General features: G+C 44.9%; 1 protein-coding gene across 1 annotated transcript in view; it reads left to right on the top strand.

Annotated features, from left to right (window-relative positions):
* The first annotated feature begins 2323 nt into the window (after positions 1-2323).
* Positions 2324-14857, top strand: part of slc6a11b (solute carrier family 6 member 11b) — a 187162-nt gene continuing 174628 nt past the window's right edge. Inside the window, exons 1-5 of the mRNA XM_055648238.1 lie at positions 2324-2843; positions 3205-3440; positions 3902-4036; positions 4138-4278; positions 4403-4493. Of these exons, the coding sequence (XP_055504213.1) occupies positions 3221-3440; positions 3902-4036; positions 4138-4278; positions 4403-4493 (587 nt within the window). The 5' untranslated portion in view covers positions 2324-2843; positions 3205-3220. The remainder of the gene's footprint in view (positions 2844-3204; positions 3441-3901; positions 4037-4137; positions 4279-4402; positions 4494-14857) is intronic.

The following is a 14857-nucleotide window of genomic DNA, read 5'->3' as shown; positions in this document are numbered from 1 at the left end:
TGGTAACCACCTAGTTTATTATTTTTGAAACCCACTGAAAGATTTGCAGCCTCATCTCTAGCCATTTGGAATTGGCCAGTCATGGTGGCGCGGCAGTAGAGCTGCTGCCTTACAGCGAATGTAACACCGGGGACCCGGGTTCGATCCTGACTGCGGGCGCTGTCTGTACGGAGTTTGTACGTTCTCCCCGTGATCTGCGTGGGTTTTCTCCGAGATCTTCGCTTTCCTCCCATACTCCAAAGACGTACAGGTTTGTAGGTTAATTGGCTTGGTAAGTGGAAAATTGTCCTTAGTCGGTGTAGGATGGTGTTAATGTGCGGGGATCGCTGGTCGGTGCAGACCCGGTGTGCTGAAGTGGTTGTATCTCTAAACTAAACTAAGCTAAAAAATAAAAGCTATGCAGGTGAAGAGTGAGATAGCTGAATCCGTGAGGTGTTGTAGGAAGGCCCATGGACACAGTGTACTTCCCATAGCATCTGATTACTTGACATGGTGCTAACATAGGCCCTCATTCCACTAATTCACTGGAAATCTGCGCAATGCTAACAGCAAAGTTTTGTATTCCATATACGGGGCATGGATTCATGGTTTCATGCATTCATCAATTGGTTTGCATCTCTGGAGTGCAAATATTAAGGTACATTTATGAATGGAAATATATTCTCTGCAGAGCTGTCAGAACAGATGGAATGGGTAGATAGACCCAAAATACTGGAGTAACCCAGAGGGACAGGCAGCATCTCTGGAGAGAAGGAATGGGTGACGCTTTGGGTCAGGAGGAAGGGTCTCGACCCATTCCTTCTCTTCAGAGATGCTGCCTGTCCCTCTGAGTTACTCCAGCATTTTGTGTCTACCTGAAAGACTAGAAACTGTTTCTCAAATTTCACAAGAATCACCCAAGGATCATTATTATAAGTGTATCTTGACTGGTTCTTCCATTTTTGATGCTATTATATAACCTGTTTATATAACATAGGTTGGAATCATTTCACGTTTCACATCTCCTTCAGTGGGGCTACATGTTACAGAGTTTGCTTCAACAAAGATCTCCATGCCGATCACTGATGTGTGTGGTTTGAATATTTGTGAATATACAGATTTTCTCTTTGAGGATTTGAGTAATTTGACTGGATTTACATTGGCACATGGGATTAGACAGCAAGGGGGTACATTTCTGGCAAGTCATGTGCTTGCCTGTAAGTCCTGGAGTGATACAGTGTGGAAACAGGCCCTTCGGCCCAACTTGCCCACATCGGCCAACATGTCTCAGCTACACTAGTCCTACCTGCCTGCGTTTGGTCCATATCCCTCCAGACTTGTCCTATCCCATGTACCTGTCTAACTGTTTCTTATTCGTTGGGATAGTCCCTGCCTCAATTACCTCCTCTGGCAGCTTGTTCCATACACCCACAGATCCCTTTGTGTGAAAATGTTACCTCCTCAGATTCCTATTAAATCTTTTCCATTTCACCACGAACCTATGTTCAAGTATGTAGACAATTTTAATTTGGAAAAGTGGTTGAATTTGGAATCAAATCAATATGGTATGGTGGTGCTTTATTTATCACCTGTACCAGGTACAGTGAAATTCATTTTTGTATAGAGTCCAGCACAAGTATCACTGTACATACGCACTTAGAAACATGGTAGATAAGCATCTAAGATGCAGTACAAAATCCCACTACTCCTTCTATCACCTTTCATATATTAACACAATTTGACCAAGAAATAAACTACAAATAAACGGCTCAACTTTTCATTATAGCACCCGAACTCTCACTGAAAAGTTCAAAAGATGTCGGACAAAGAATTCTTAAGGCGACAAATATACCTTCTATGGTGAAATAAAATAAAGTCACACTTGTCTTGCGAAACTGTACACAAACAATTCATTCATTTGTTTTCAATGTTGCTGGCTGTCTGGCAGCGTTTACCACCAGCAAGATCGGAGTCCCGAGGGTGCAAATAAGTAAGGAGGCTGTGCAAAAGGAAGATAAACAGATCAGTCTGAAGAAGGTAGACAAAAAAAAATGCTGGAGAAACTCAACGGGTGAGGCAGCATCTATGGAGAGAAGTAAAGAAGGGTCACCTCTCTATGTTCTCTAGAGATGCCGCTGACCAGCTGAGCATATCGTATCTTTTATTTTGCAAACCTGCATCTGCAGTCCCTTGTGTGTGTTTTTTTTAAAAAAAGGACAAATCGCCTTGTTTGCTTTGGTGAGGGTTTTTGGATGTCCCGTTCTTGGGCCAAACACCTCCTAAGCTCCCACGCTCCCTCCCATCCCATCAGCGCAGAGCGTCTCAATTGTCATCTCCGAGGAGCTGCTGCCTGTCAGTGCTCGCATTCCCCCACAGCCAGTACTAGTTTGCTGATAGCTACATTTTTTTGGGGGGGGGGGGGTAACAATTGAATTTCTCCTCACATCCTCCCCACTCGCTATTTTTTGTCTGTGTTTTTTAGGCTGCCGGCTGGAAATCTCATCTTTCAAACCCGGCCTCCCCGCAAGTTGCGACGGACGAACGGACGGACGGACGGTGGACTTTTTCCCCACCAACTTGTTCACCCACGGTGTTGCGCCATTAAATTGATACAACCCAGCCAGCCAGACGGCGAGCGAGAGGGCTCAGTTAGCAGCACATGGCTCGGGTCCAGTGCAGCAGCATCTGAGAAAAAGAGTGCGTTTGCTTTCTCAAGTCACTCGTTTCGCAGAAGGCATCACCAGAGGACCAAGTGCATCTGTACGGACCCACACGGCGAACAAGAAAGCCATTGCGGAACTCGGGTGTCGGTGCTACTGGGGGGAAATCGACAAGCAGGCGGGTCAGCGGCGAAACTAAACCGGGTGAGTAATTCATCATCACCATGTCTGTTTCATTAACCGGTCGCTTACACGGGGGAGGAGGGGGGGCAAATGCCACCAATTTATTGATTGTAAATCCAAATCACATGGCCTTTTTAATTATATTTTGTGTGCCGTTCTCAATTTATTTTTAAATATTCATCTTGTTCCCCCTAACCTCAGACACTAACCAATTTGTCTAATCAACCCTCAGATACTAATCAATTTCTCTGACCTAACCTCAGATAGTAATCAATTTGCCGCGCTTTATAATTTGCAAGTTTTGGAAGAGATGCAATATTTGAAAAAAAAAACAAAAATGAAATCAATAATCGCCGCATAAACTTTTCGCTCTCCCTTTCAGTCGGCCTTAGAGCGTCATGAGAGCGGAGAAAGCTATTCCAATAATCAATGGGAAGGCAGAAGATACGATGGAGATCGAAGCTTCCAACGTCAATTTAGTTCGTTCCAACGACAAGAGAGTGTCAGAAAGAGGCCAATGGAATAACAAAGTGGAGTTTGTCCTGTCTGTGGCGGGGGAGATCATTGGATTAGGGAACGTATGGAGGTTCCCCTACCTCTGCTACAAGAACGGAGGCGGTACAATCACATAGCTTTTCTTTTTAAAAATCCTAACTAACATATTCAATGAACATATTAAAGCCAATCGTGTGGGAATTTGCACTGGTTGAAGGCGCCAAATGTGCAATTTAAAAAAAAAAAAAAGCTCTTCGGATGTGTTATGTGGAGTGCGACTGGGAAAATGTGGAACCGACAGAAACACTTTTAATCAGGCAGTCAGTCCCGAGTGATAGCTGGTAACCTGTGGTTGGGTAGGAAGGAACTGCAGATGCAGGTGTAAACTGAAGGTAGACACAAAGAGCTGGAGTAACTCAGCAGGTCAGGCAGCATTTCTGGAGAAAAGGAATAGGAGATGTTTTGGGTGGAGACCCCTCTTCAGATTATAGTAGGGGTTGGGTAAACGAGGGGAGTGTACTAACATTGTCTTTAACTTGTGTTGTCTAGTTCTCAGTAAAGGTTATTGCTCTCTTTACTTCCAGGGGCATTCCTCATCCCATATGTAATTTTTTTCATCGGCTGTGGTATACCTTTGTTTTTACTGGAGACTGCCCTGGGCCAGTACACCAGTGAAGGGGGAATTACATGCTGGAGGAAGATTTGCCCCCTCTTTGAAGGTAATCTTGAAGCATTGGTACTACTGTCTTCCCTCTGACCACTCAAGAATATTTTAAAAGAATAAGCAACAGCAACTAACAGAAGACTTATTCATTGGCAGGTATCGGATTTGCTACCCAGGTGATCGAGGCACATTTAAATGTGTTTTACATCATTGTTTTGGCTTGGTCCATATTCTACCTTTTCAATTGCTTTACAACTGAACTGCCTTGGGCCACCTGTGGACATTATTGGAACACAGGTAAGATGTGAGAATGCTGTGCCTTAAAGTCAACGTTAAAGGGTCACAAATCTGATATATATGCATCAACCTTCATTAGTAACTACTCTTTTAATCATGGATTGTCTCTTTAATCCCCTTGAAGAAAACTGCTTAGAGTTTCAGAAGCTGAATGCCACCAATTGCAATCATACAGCCGTACCAAATGCAACTTCGCCGGTCATTGAGTTCTGGGAGTAAGTATAGGATAATCTGATTAAAACCAAAAAAATGTATTATGCAGTAATATTAAACAATTCCTGTACAATATGTATTTAGGAAGTTTTGCATTGAAAATATGTATTAACAATGAAATTAATAATTTTCTTAAATTTTGAAATTAATTTAAAAGATTGTGTGTTCTATTTCTAGAATCATAGAGGGTTATCGCTGAGAGAGATGACTAATGTGTATGTTAATACAGTTATTATTTGTTCACTGGGTCTTGTAGATAAAAAGTTTACTCATTTCATATTTCTCCTTTGTTTTATGGATAAAGTTAAAATGAACAGTAGAGGTCTTGAGAAACACAATATTTAATACAAAGCTCATTTTGACCCATTACATTTTTTATAAATAATTCATACCTAATCATGGCTTTTCAATGCACTATTATATGTTGTAATGTATTTAATCTTTTAGATAAAGCACCAGTGTTACCATTTCATTGTTAATTTATCCCGTATGTTTTCTCTTGGAGAGATAAGTGCACTTATGGAAAATCCGTATTTCAGGAAAGGAGTTCCATGGAAGTGCTGTGGTCAAAGAGACTTGTGCATCCATGTTTAAACTTTTCACCATAGATTACTTGGCATATCATTTCTCACTAATCCTGCTTGGGAAAATGTACTGCCTCTAAATGTTGGACCAGATTGGACTTGACCCATCCATACTTCATGTTGCCCCCACCCCCACCCCCAGCACAATACCTAAATTTGTATGACCCCCTCCCCCTACGCAGATCAAATTGAACTCAAAGCCCTTGTGGTGTATCCATTCCATGCAGAAGAGCACTCCTTAGGCAGTGACCAAACCTCAAGGAGATGTCCAGCCTGTTGACTCCATGCATTTAATAGCAGTTTGGTGAGATTTAAATTATTTTTAAGTTGGAAATTATTATTTTTTAATATTAGTCCCTTTATTTAAATACATGTTTAATGGATGCAAACCAATGGAAAAATACTAATATTACATTAAAGTGCGAGGAGTGAAACTAAGCAGTTACTTTTTTTCCACCCAGCTTAGCTGGCTGTGCCCCTGGAATCAGTGGTGAGTTCAGTGGCAGAGGGCAGATCAAATCCACTAGAATTTGACCTCCAGCTCATTCTTTGCCTTTTGCTCTACACTACATAGATATTGAAAAAGGTTTGCTCAACACTGGTGGAGAGGTGGGAATGGGGTGGGTGGGGGGGGGGGTGGGAGAGGGGGGAGGAAATGTTGATGGGCGGCAGTATCAGGGGCGGAAAACCCGGGGGGGGGGGGCAGAGGGGACACGTCCCCCCCATGTTTTGAGAGGTGGGCGACATCCCCGCCAGGTTAACCTGCCTGGGCTTGCGGGAAATATGGCCAGCGTGGAGAAGCAGTGCTGGTGTCCCGTCAGTCCAGACAGGGCTGTAGTTAACCCGGTGAGACAGGCAGTTGAGCTGCATTTAGCGCTGGATTGAGCCTCCGAAAACCTCGCGCGCGTGTGTAAGTGTGCGCATGCGCGCGCGGCCGCCAAAAAATGCGTTCCCCGTCCCCTCCATGTTTTGATAGTGAGTTCCGTTCTTGTATCATGGTCTGTTTTGTGTTTTCTTAATGGCACCTCTAAATGGCATCGTCATTTTAGAAACATAGAAACATAGAAATAGGTGCAGGAGTAGGCCATTCGGCCCTTCGAGCCTGCACCGCCATTCAATCTGATCATGGCTGATCATCAACTCAGTACCCCGTACCTGCCTTCTCTCCATACCCTCTGATCCCCTTAGCCACAAGGGCCACATCTAACTCCCTCTTAAATATAGCCAATGAACTGGCCTCAACTACCCTCTGTGGCAGAGAGTTCCAGAGATTCACCACCCTAATCACTTGTGGGAGGGGGTTCTGGGTGCATCGTTAGGTACGGCAGACTGGAGTCGACACCCTCAGGAGAGCGATCAAATGTGAACATTGTTTTGAAGGAATCTGCAAAGTATTTTCAGAAATGCTCATCCGAGATCTGTCCAAGTTAATATACAAACAGTAGGTTCCTCTTCTTCTTCTTCTTGCGAATGAAACATAAATAAACCAAAGGAATAGTTTGATCTCAAGCCGGGTGTTGGGCAGCCAAGTTGTTGTCTCTGCATCAATGTCTGCCAGGCACTGAGCTCCATTTGGTGGGTGGTAGAGCGGGCACCCAGAGATGACATGGTTGGCTGTCTGTTGTTCTGCTCCACATTCACAGGCTGGGCTCTGGCGGAGGGAGCCCCCATCTCCACACGCTGGCGTTGAAACGCCCAACTCCAGTACCAAGTCTGTTGAGCTTCACCCATGCTCCTCTGGGGAGATCAGACTCTGGGCAGCTTTTATCTGGTGAAGAGGTGTAGCTGTGTAGTGGAGATTAGGTTGCCTTCTACTCCTGTGACAACTTGATTCCTCTTGTAACTGTAAATAAGCAAACACATTACACTGTTTTCAACATACTGCTTCTGTCTGATAACTTAGACTTGGACAAAAGCCAGGCTTTTATATTGCTGGTAATTTACAGTAATTAAAGTGCGATACTATCAAAGAACTTTACAAAGTACTTGCCAGATTAGTTGAAACTTTTGCTATTGTCTTAGTGATACTGTCTCATGTAAAACAGTTTAGTCTAATGTCTTCTGAAAAGTAATTTTGTTACCTGGGACAAGTGCCATTTAAGCACGGTGAATACTGCCTTGTGTGTAGAAGGGTCCAAAGTGCTAACAGAGGTTCCATATTCTGTTGGGTGAATGTGATGAATGACTCGTTGATGATCTGGGGCAGGATGAGGGGACCAAATGTGAAATTGACATTTGGATTCGGGAAGATTTCATTAGTCTGTTGTGTGTTGCGTTCGTTGGAGAAATGCAGAGTTGATGAAAATATTTTCTCCTTGTATTCCAAAACCACAGCCTTTTGGTTTGGTAACCAGAAAGCAGCATGTGTGCAGCTAGTGGAGGACAGTTAACAAATGGGAGAAATTGTATCTTTTGGAGGTGTTTATTGAGGAAGGGAAGCAAATGTGTTAAAGCATCAAAAAAAATCTTTAGCAGCAAGCATGAAAAGCCTTAAGCAGCGACTTTCAAGAGCAGTGAGTTAATATGCCTTTCACAGCCATTCATTCTACTGTACTTAATTTACTGTGTGAGTTCAGAATGTTATAGACAAGTTGTAGACTGCAGTTCCTTTGTCCGATTAATAGACTGCCTCTCATCATGGTCTTATTTAATCATTTTTTCCCAGCAGGTGCAGTTCCTATTATTTTTTTCAATGCAGTTAGTTATCACATCACTTCCAAATTGATCACTAATGGTAAAAGTTAAATTGAGATTTATTTTGAATACAAATGGTTATACAGGATGCATCATTTCATTCATGACATATTAAGGGCCAGGGTGTCATTTCTGCATCTAACAGGTTATTCCACTTCCCTTAATGCTAATTTTGAGAGTGAGGGATTATTGATTCAGTCTCGTGAATGCACTCTCATTAGAAGCCATTTCCACAGTGACCCCAATGCAAATCTTGAAGATAATTTGCTAGTTTTGTAATGCTTTGAGTCATCCAATTTGGCACTATTTTATGGTAGACATGCTGTTAACTTTGAACATCGAATTAGTGACAGAACTGATTCTAATTAAAATGTATTGACTGACAGCAACATGGCCAATTGTCATTCCATTCAAGTTTGTGAATGAACAAGTTATGACAAGAGTTGTTTTGGTGTCAGTGGCAAGTTTGTGGAGTTTCATTGACTCCTAGGCAGAAGGTTATGGATTTGTAGCTTGTCCCAAAGTGTTTGTGCAGTTCTGCGAGAATGCTTTGCAATTGGGGATGCTAACTTTTACATTGTAAAAAAACCTGCGAGTTAGTAATAAGATTCCATGCATCATTTCTAACCAGAGAAGAATCTTCCCACGGGTATACTGGTATCACCGAACTAATATATCTGGATTTAGTCATTATTGCTTGTAGAGGCCTAACTAATGCACACTGTGTGCCTTTTGTACCAACAAAGGCATTCACTCAAGCAGCAACCTGTCTTCATGCCAGTAACTAATATCTAACTAGTTCAGCATTAAATATGAGTATCATTTTCTGTATTACAAAAATCCAACCTTGCCATGTCAGTTCAGTCTGTTTCAATTCAATAACTGCAAAGTACGTTCAGGCAAGCTCCCATTTCTTTCCTAAATATGCATCACCTTGGCAGTCACAGTGTGAGCTGTCAGAGGCGCAGTCTTGTGTTTGAATCATTGAGCCAAGGTCCTATCAACTCAGCTGTGTATGAGTTGACCTCTGTCTGAAGTAATTTCTTCCTATTTTTGAACCAATGCAGCGGTGGGAAGCAAAATCCCTGCACCTACCTTATCAAGCCCTGGAACTGTTTTTGTGTTAAAATCAGAGACCATCTCACATTCTTTTAAAGTCAAGTGTGTACAGACCAAGTTTACTGAAGCTCCCTTCATATAAGTCACCTTCCTGGCCATCACTTGACTGCTTATCAAATCCTTTAATGTACCTTTTCAGGTGATGATAACTATCTACCTCATGCTTTGTTCGTTCGTTATATTCGGACCCTGGTTTAGGATTAAACTGAATCATTTTTTAATTTATTTAGCCCAGAACTAGATGTGTTCCTCTCCTCAAAACCCTACAAATTCTGTCCTTCAAGTTCAGATCCGAAAGCTCCCTGCAAGTAAATCTACCTTAATGCCTGCCCTTGGCGATGTATTCCATACCCCAACCATTTGTTTCTTGTTTTTTTTGTTCTAGCTTCTCATGTCTAGTGCATACGGTCTGAATCTCCTAGTTATTGATCTGTCTGCTAATGTAACCAGTATCTCTCTACCTGCACCATTTACGACTTTAACCACCTATAGCAGATGTATTAGAGATCCATCAGCTGGCCAAGTCTGCACCAACCATCAAGCACCCATTACACTAATGCCCCTGTCCCACTTAGGAAACCTGAACGGAAACCTCTGGAGACTTTGCACCCCACCCAAGGTTTCGTGCGGTTCCCGGAGGTTGCAGGTGGTTGCCGGAGGTTGCAGGTAGTGGAAGCAGGTAGGGAGACTGACAAAAACCTCCAGGAACCGCACGGAAACTTTGGGTGGGATGCAAAGTCTCCAGAGGTTTCCGTTCAGGTTTCCTAAGTGGGACAGGGGCATAATATAACACTCCCATGTGATTCGCCCACTTCGCCGGTCCCACTGAGAAGCGCGGAGGGGTATGTAGTTGTGCGTGACATCGCGCAGGGCTCCGAAATCTTTGTAGTGAACAAAATCTTTGCGCGCCAACGGCCTGTCGCGGAACTGACGTCCAAAGTGGGACAGGCCCAAGACCCTGACCTGACGCAACGTCTCACCTTCAACAGCAGCAGGAGCAGGCAAATGATCGCCGAATTCGGCCTGGGGCTCACGGCCATTGTGGTCCGGATCCGCCCCCACTTCTACTCCCAGAGCGAGGCTAAGAAAATTGAAGATAGTCACAAAATGCAGGAGTAACTCAACGGGACCGGCAGCATCTCTGGAGAGAAGCAATGGGTAACGTTTTGGGTCAAGACCCTTCTTTCAGACTGAAGAAGAGTCTCGACACGAAACGTCACCAATTGCTTCTCTCCAGAGATGCTGCCTGTCCCGCTGAGTTATTCCAGCTTTGTGTCCATTTTCAAATGATGTCACCCGCTCCAGACGGCTGTGCGTAAGCATGTAATCGTGCCCGACCTTCGCGGGACCGTTGCGCCTCAACGTGCCAAGGATACGCAAGTGGGACAGTCCCTTTACAGCACCAGAGACACAGGTTTGATCCTGACTACGGGTGCTGTCTGTACAGAGTTAGTGCATTCTCTCCCTTAACACCATCTTACACACACAAGGGACATTATACCAAGCAAATTAACCTACAAACCTGTACGTCTTTGGAGTGTGGGAGCAAACCGCAGATCTCCGAGAAACCACAGGGTGAGAAGTTGCAAACTCCGTACAGACAGCACCCGTAGTCAGGTTTGAACCCGGGTCTCTGGCGCTGAAAGTGCTGTAAGGCAGCAACTCTACCGCTGCACCACCGTGCCTCTCATTCTGTGTTTCTGATTGGAGGCTCATGCCCAGTGCAGTGCTGCAGGGGTTGATGCTGGGTCTGTTGTGGTTTGCGTTATACACTAACAATTACGATGACAATTTGTTAACAATGTTAGTAAATTTCAAGATGACACCAACATTGGTGCTGTAGTGGACAGGGAGGAAGGATATCCAAGGATAGAGAGGATTTAGATCGGTTGGGATGTGGGCTGAGGAACGAAAATTGGAATTTAACTCTTGACGCATGCGAAATGTGGCAATTTAGTATGTAAAATTGTGCAGTCATTGATAGAACCCTGGAGTGTGTTGTAGATCACAGGGATCTGGGATACTGGTGCATGGCTCCATAAATGTGTGAGTCAGTTGGGACTGTGTGATGAAGGCGTTTGGCATATTTGTCGTCATTGGGTAAGGTATTAAGTGTAAACATGAACACATCAAGTCAAGTCAAGTCACTTTTATTTATATAGCACATTTAAAAAACACCTCTCGTTGGCCAAAGTGCTTTACATTGGTGGAGGTACTAACGTTATACAACAGTGGTTCATAGATTAAGTACATACATAAATACATACATATAGCCCTCACTCAGAGGATGTCAAGAAAGGCTTGAGATAAAGATGAGTTTTAAGTCTCGACTTGAAGGAGTCGATGGAGGGGGCAGTTCTGATGGGAAGGGGGATGCTGTTCCACAGTCTAGGAGCTGCAACCGCAAAGGTGCGGTTGCCCCCGAGATTATGCCTAGACCGCGGGATGTTCAGTAACCCCAAGTCGGCCGATCTGAGGGACCTGGAGGTGGTGTGGTGGGTAAGCAGACTTTTGATGTAGGTGGGGACAAGCCCGTTAAGGGCTTTGAAAACATAAAGAAGGATCTTGAAATTTATTCGGAACCGCACAGGGAGCCAGTGGAGAGAGGCCAGGATCGGGGTGATGTGGTCCCTTTTTCGGGTGCCCGTCAGGAGTCTCGCTGCGGCGTTTTGGACCAGTTGCAGGCGGGACAGGGAAGATTGGCTGATGCCAGTGTAAAGGGAGTTGCAGTAATCTAGGCGGGAGGAGATGAATGTGTGGAATCATAATGCAAATCTTAATGCAACTATAGAAGTTGTTGGTGAGACCACACCTGGAGTACTGTGTACAGGTCTGGTTGCCCAGCAATGGAAGGATGTCATTAAGTTGAAATGGGTGCAGAAGAGATTGACCTAGATGTTACCTTGGCTGTCAGCTTTGAGTTCCAGGGAGAGGTTGAATAGGTTGTGGCTTTTTTCTTTGACGTCTGAGAGGCTAAGAAGTGTAAGATCACGAGGGGCATGGATAAAATGAACATTCACAGTCTTTCTTCCAGGGTAGAGAATTCTGAAACTAGTGGGCACATAATTAAGGTGGAGGGGTGTGATTAAAGAGGAACCTCGGGGGTAACCTTTTCTCAGAGGGTAGATTGTATCTAGAATAAGCTGCTAGAGAAAGCAAGAAACGCAGATGGAATTACAACTTTGAAAACACATTTAGACAGGTGTATTGAAAGGGTGTTTAGAGGGTTATTGACCAAATGCCAGGTAAATGGGACTAGCCCCGTATGCCAAATTGGTCAGCATGGATAGGGTGGGCTGAATGGCCTGTTTCCATGCTGCACCACTGCACGATTCTATAACTTCCCCAGATTCTAGCGTTCACCAAGCTGAGATGTACAGTGGCCGACCAGCTTATACATCTTTGGAATCAGGGAAAGAATTGGAGAACCTGGAAAAAATCCACGCGGCAACAGGGGAATCATGCAAATTCCACATAGATAGCATTGGAAGTCAGGATTGACCTCTGTTTGCTAGTTCTGTGAGACTGCAGCAGTGCTAACTGTGCCCCGAATGGCCTCCTGCACCTATTTTCTATGTTTCTATGGGTTATTGATTGGGGACGATCAGCCATGATCACAATGAATGGTGGTGCTGGCTCGAAGGGCCGAATGGCCTCCTCCTGCACCTATTTTCTATAACCTCCAATCAGCTTTGTTCCAAGGAGATAGATTTAGAACATAAATGGCTCCTCAAAAAATATGCCCCCACTAACGTTCATTTCAATGCAATTGTTACCTTATAAGCTTGCACCCCCCCCACCCATAGCATTATCATTAAACCAATACTGGTTCAATGTGGAATGTAGAAGATCACCAGTTAGGGTTAAAAAAAGAGATGCTTTTCTGATGAAACTACAACACAGAACTATTAGTGTGCTAAGGCATTAAACTGTTAAAATAATTAAAAGATTTTGCAACCAATTTAACAGATCAAAGCTGTGCAGTTCCCTCACATCTTGCAGTGAATGGTGATGGCCAATTTTACTTCGGAGTCACGTGAGTGGTTCCGTGAAGAACCCGCTCAGCACGCATGCGCGGCATTACGTTCAGCAGAGCAACAGCGGCACAGCGGGAGTCTGGCGCTCCCGCTACGGAGGTGAAAGAACGGACCGTCAGGTAAGCTGAGGTTGGGGGTTTCTTTCACAGGGAGCCTTCTGCTTTCCGGCAGAGAAGAAAGGCTCTAGAACAAACCTGTCCCCGCTCGACTCCACGGAGGAGCGTTTTCCATTGCGGGGGCAGCAACAAGGCGGTAGGACCGCTTACCCGGCGCTCCGCTATCCCGACACCGTGCCGAGCCCAGCTCCGCTAGTCCCTGAGCAGCGGGCTGGAAGTACCGCCACGGAAGAGGCGTCTGGCCGGTGGCTCCGACATGTCGGACGGGACGTCTTTCCACCCGCCTGGGGGGAAAGACAGCCGCCTGAACAGACCTGCCCCCCGCTCGACTCCACGGAGGAGCGTTCCATCTGGCGAGGGCAGCAACAAGGCAGTAGGACCGTTTACCGGGCGGTCCGCTATACCCCGACACCGTGCCGAGCCCAGCCCGCTAGCGCCTGAGCAGCGGGCTGGATGTAAAGCCACAGCCGAGCCCGGCTGGTGGCTAGTGCCTGAGCAGCGGGCTGGAAGTAACACCATGGAAGAGGCGTCTGGCCGGTGGCTCCGACTTGTCGGACGGGACGTCTTTCCACCCCCAGAAGACAAAAACATATTGTCATGGCATTTCTTGATGATATCTTAAATGGTAGGCAAGACCATGGAATTGACTATGTTACCTGTTCAGCTACCAAACAGTTATTCAAAACCCTGGGATTGGCTTACATCCAGATAAATCTAAGTTGAAGCCATCCTCTATCATGGACTACTTGGGGCTTCACAATTGACGTCAGCCATCACTACGTGACTGTAACATTGCCAAGAGAACGTTTGGCATAGTTTCAGCCTATTATCAATCAAATCTAACCCTACGGGGTTGTTATCCAAACAGATGCCAGTGGTTTGTCAAGGCTAAAGAAGCAACTACCTCTATATCCAGCACAAGTAGTAGCCGGACTAACCCAGAGTCATCGTTACCACTTACACCATGGGCATTCAATTATCTAGAGATGATGAAAGCTCGGGTGACTTTTATGAAGTTTAAAACCAGCATATGCATAAATATGCATCACTTGCATGTGCACGTTGGACCGGCAAAAACAGATAATACCCTACGGTGGTGGGGGTCCTACATTAACCATATGGGCGGCATAAAATCGGTGATCAGTGCGACAAGTTGGTCAACACAACATTTGGCAATGGCGTGTCCAAATTCACATATTTGGCTATCAGCAACTTACCTGCCAGGGACAAGCTAAATACAGTGGCAGACACCAGGTCACGTAAATTTAATAACAACACTAAACCCAAAAAAGTCGAATGGATGTTAAAACCCCCCAAAAAAAAAAACCGGTTCGCAAAAACAACTAATCAAGCAATATGGCACGCCAGATAAAGATGATTACTATTTGCATCACAGGCACCAGATACCTATGTATGTGGGGCGCTTGGGAACCAAAGCGTTACCCTGAGGCAGCAGCGGTAGATTTTTTTCACCAGCGCGCTGGATTGGGGAAATTCTCATGCTTCTATGCATTTCCTCCCTTCTGCCTCATCAATCGGGGACAACGCACAATACAAATGGACTCTGCTTCAGGTATTTTGATAGTACCCGACTGGCCGACACAGCCATGGTTCCCAATACTACATGACATGGTTGTTGAAGCTCCAATGGTATTCCCCAGTGACCCAGAGTTATTAACACCCAGTGTCGGGCACAAGCCACCCGTGCCATGAAAAAATCAAACTCCTGGGTTGCAAATTCTGCACAAACCATTTCTGGGACTGGGTGATTATTATATTTAAAACCGTCAACACCATGTCAGCATCCCTCCGAACA

This window comes from Leucoraja erinacea, chromosome 16, assembly GCF_028641065.1.
Source record: "Leucoraja erinacea ecotype New England chromosome 16, Leri_hhj_1, whole genome shotgun sequence".
Lineage (NCBI taxonomy): Eukaryota > Metazoa > Chordata > Chondrichthyes > Rajiformes > Rajidae > Leucoraja > Leucoraja erinaceus.
This window is presented reverse-complemented; position numbering and strand designations above follow the sequence as displayed.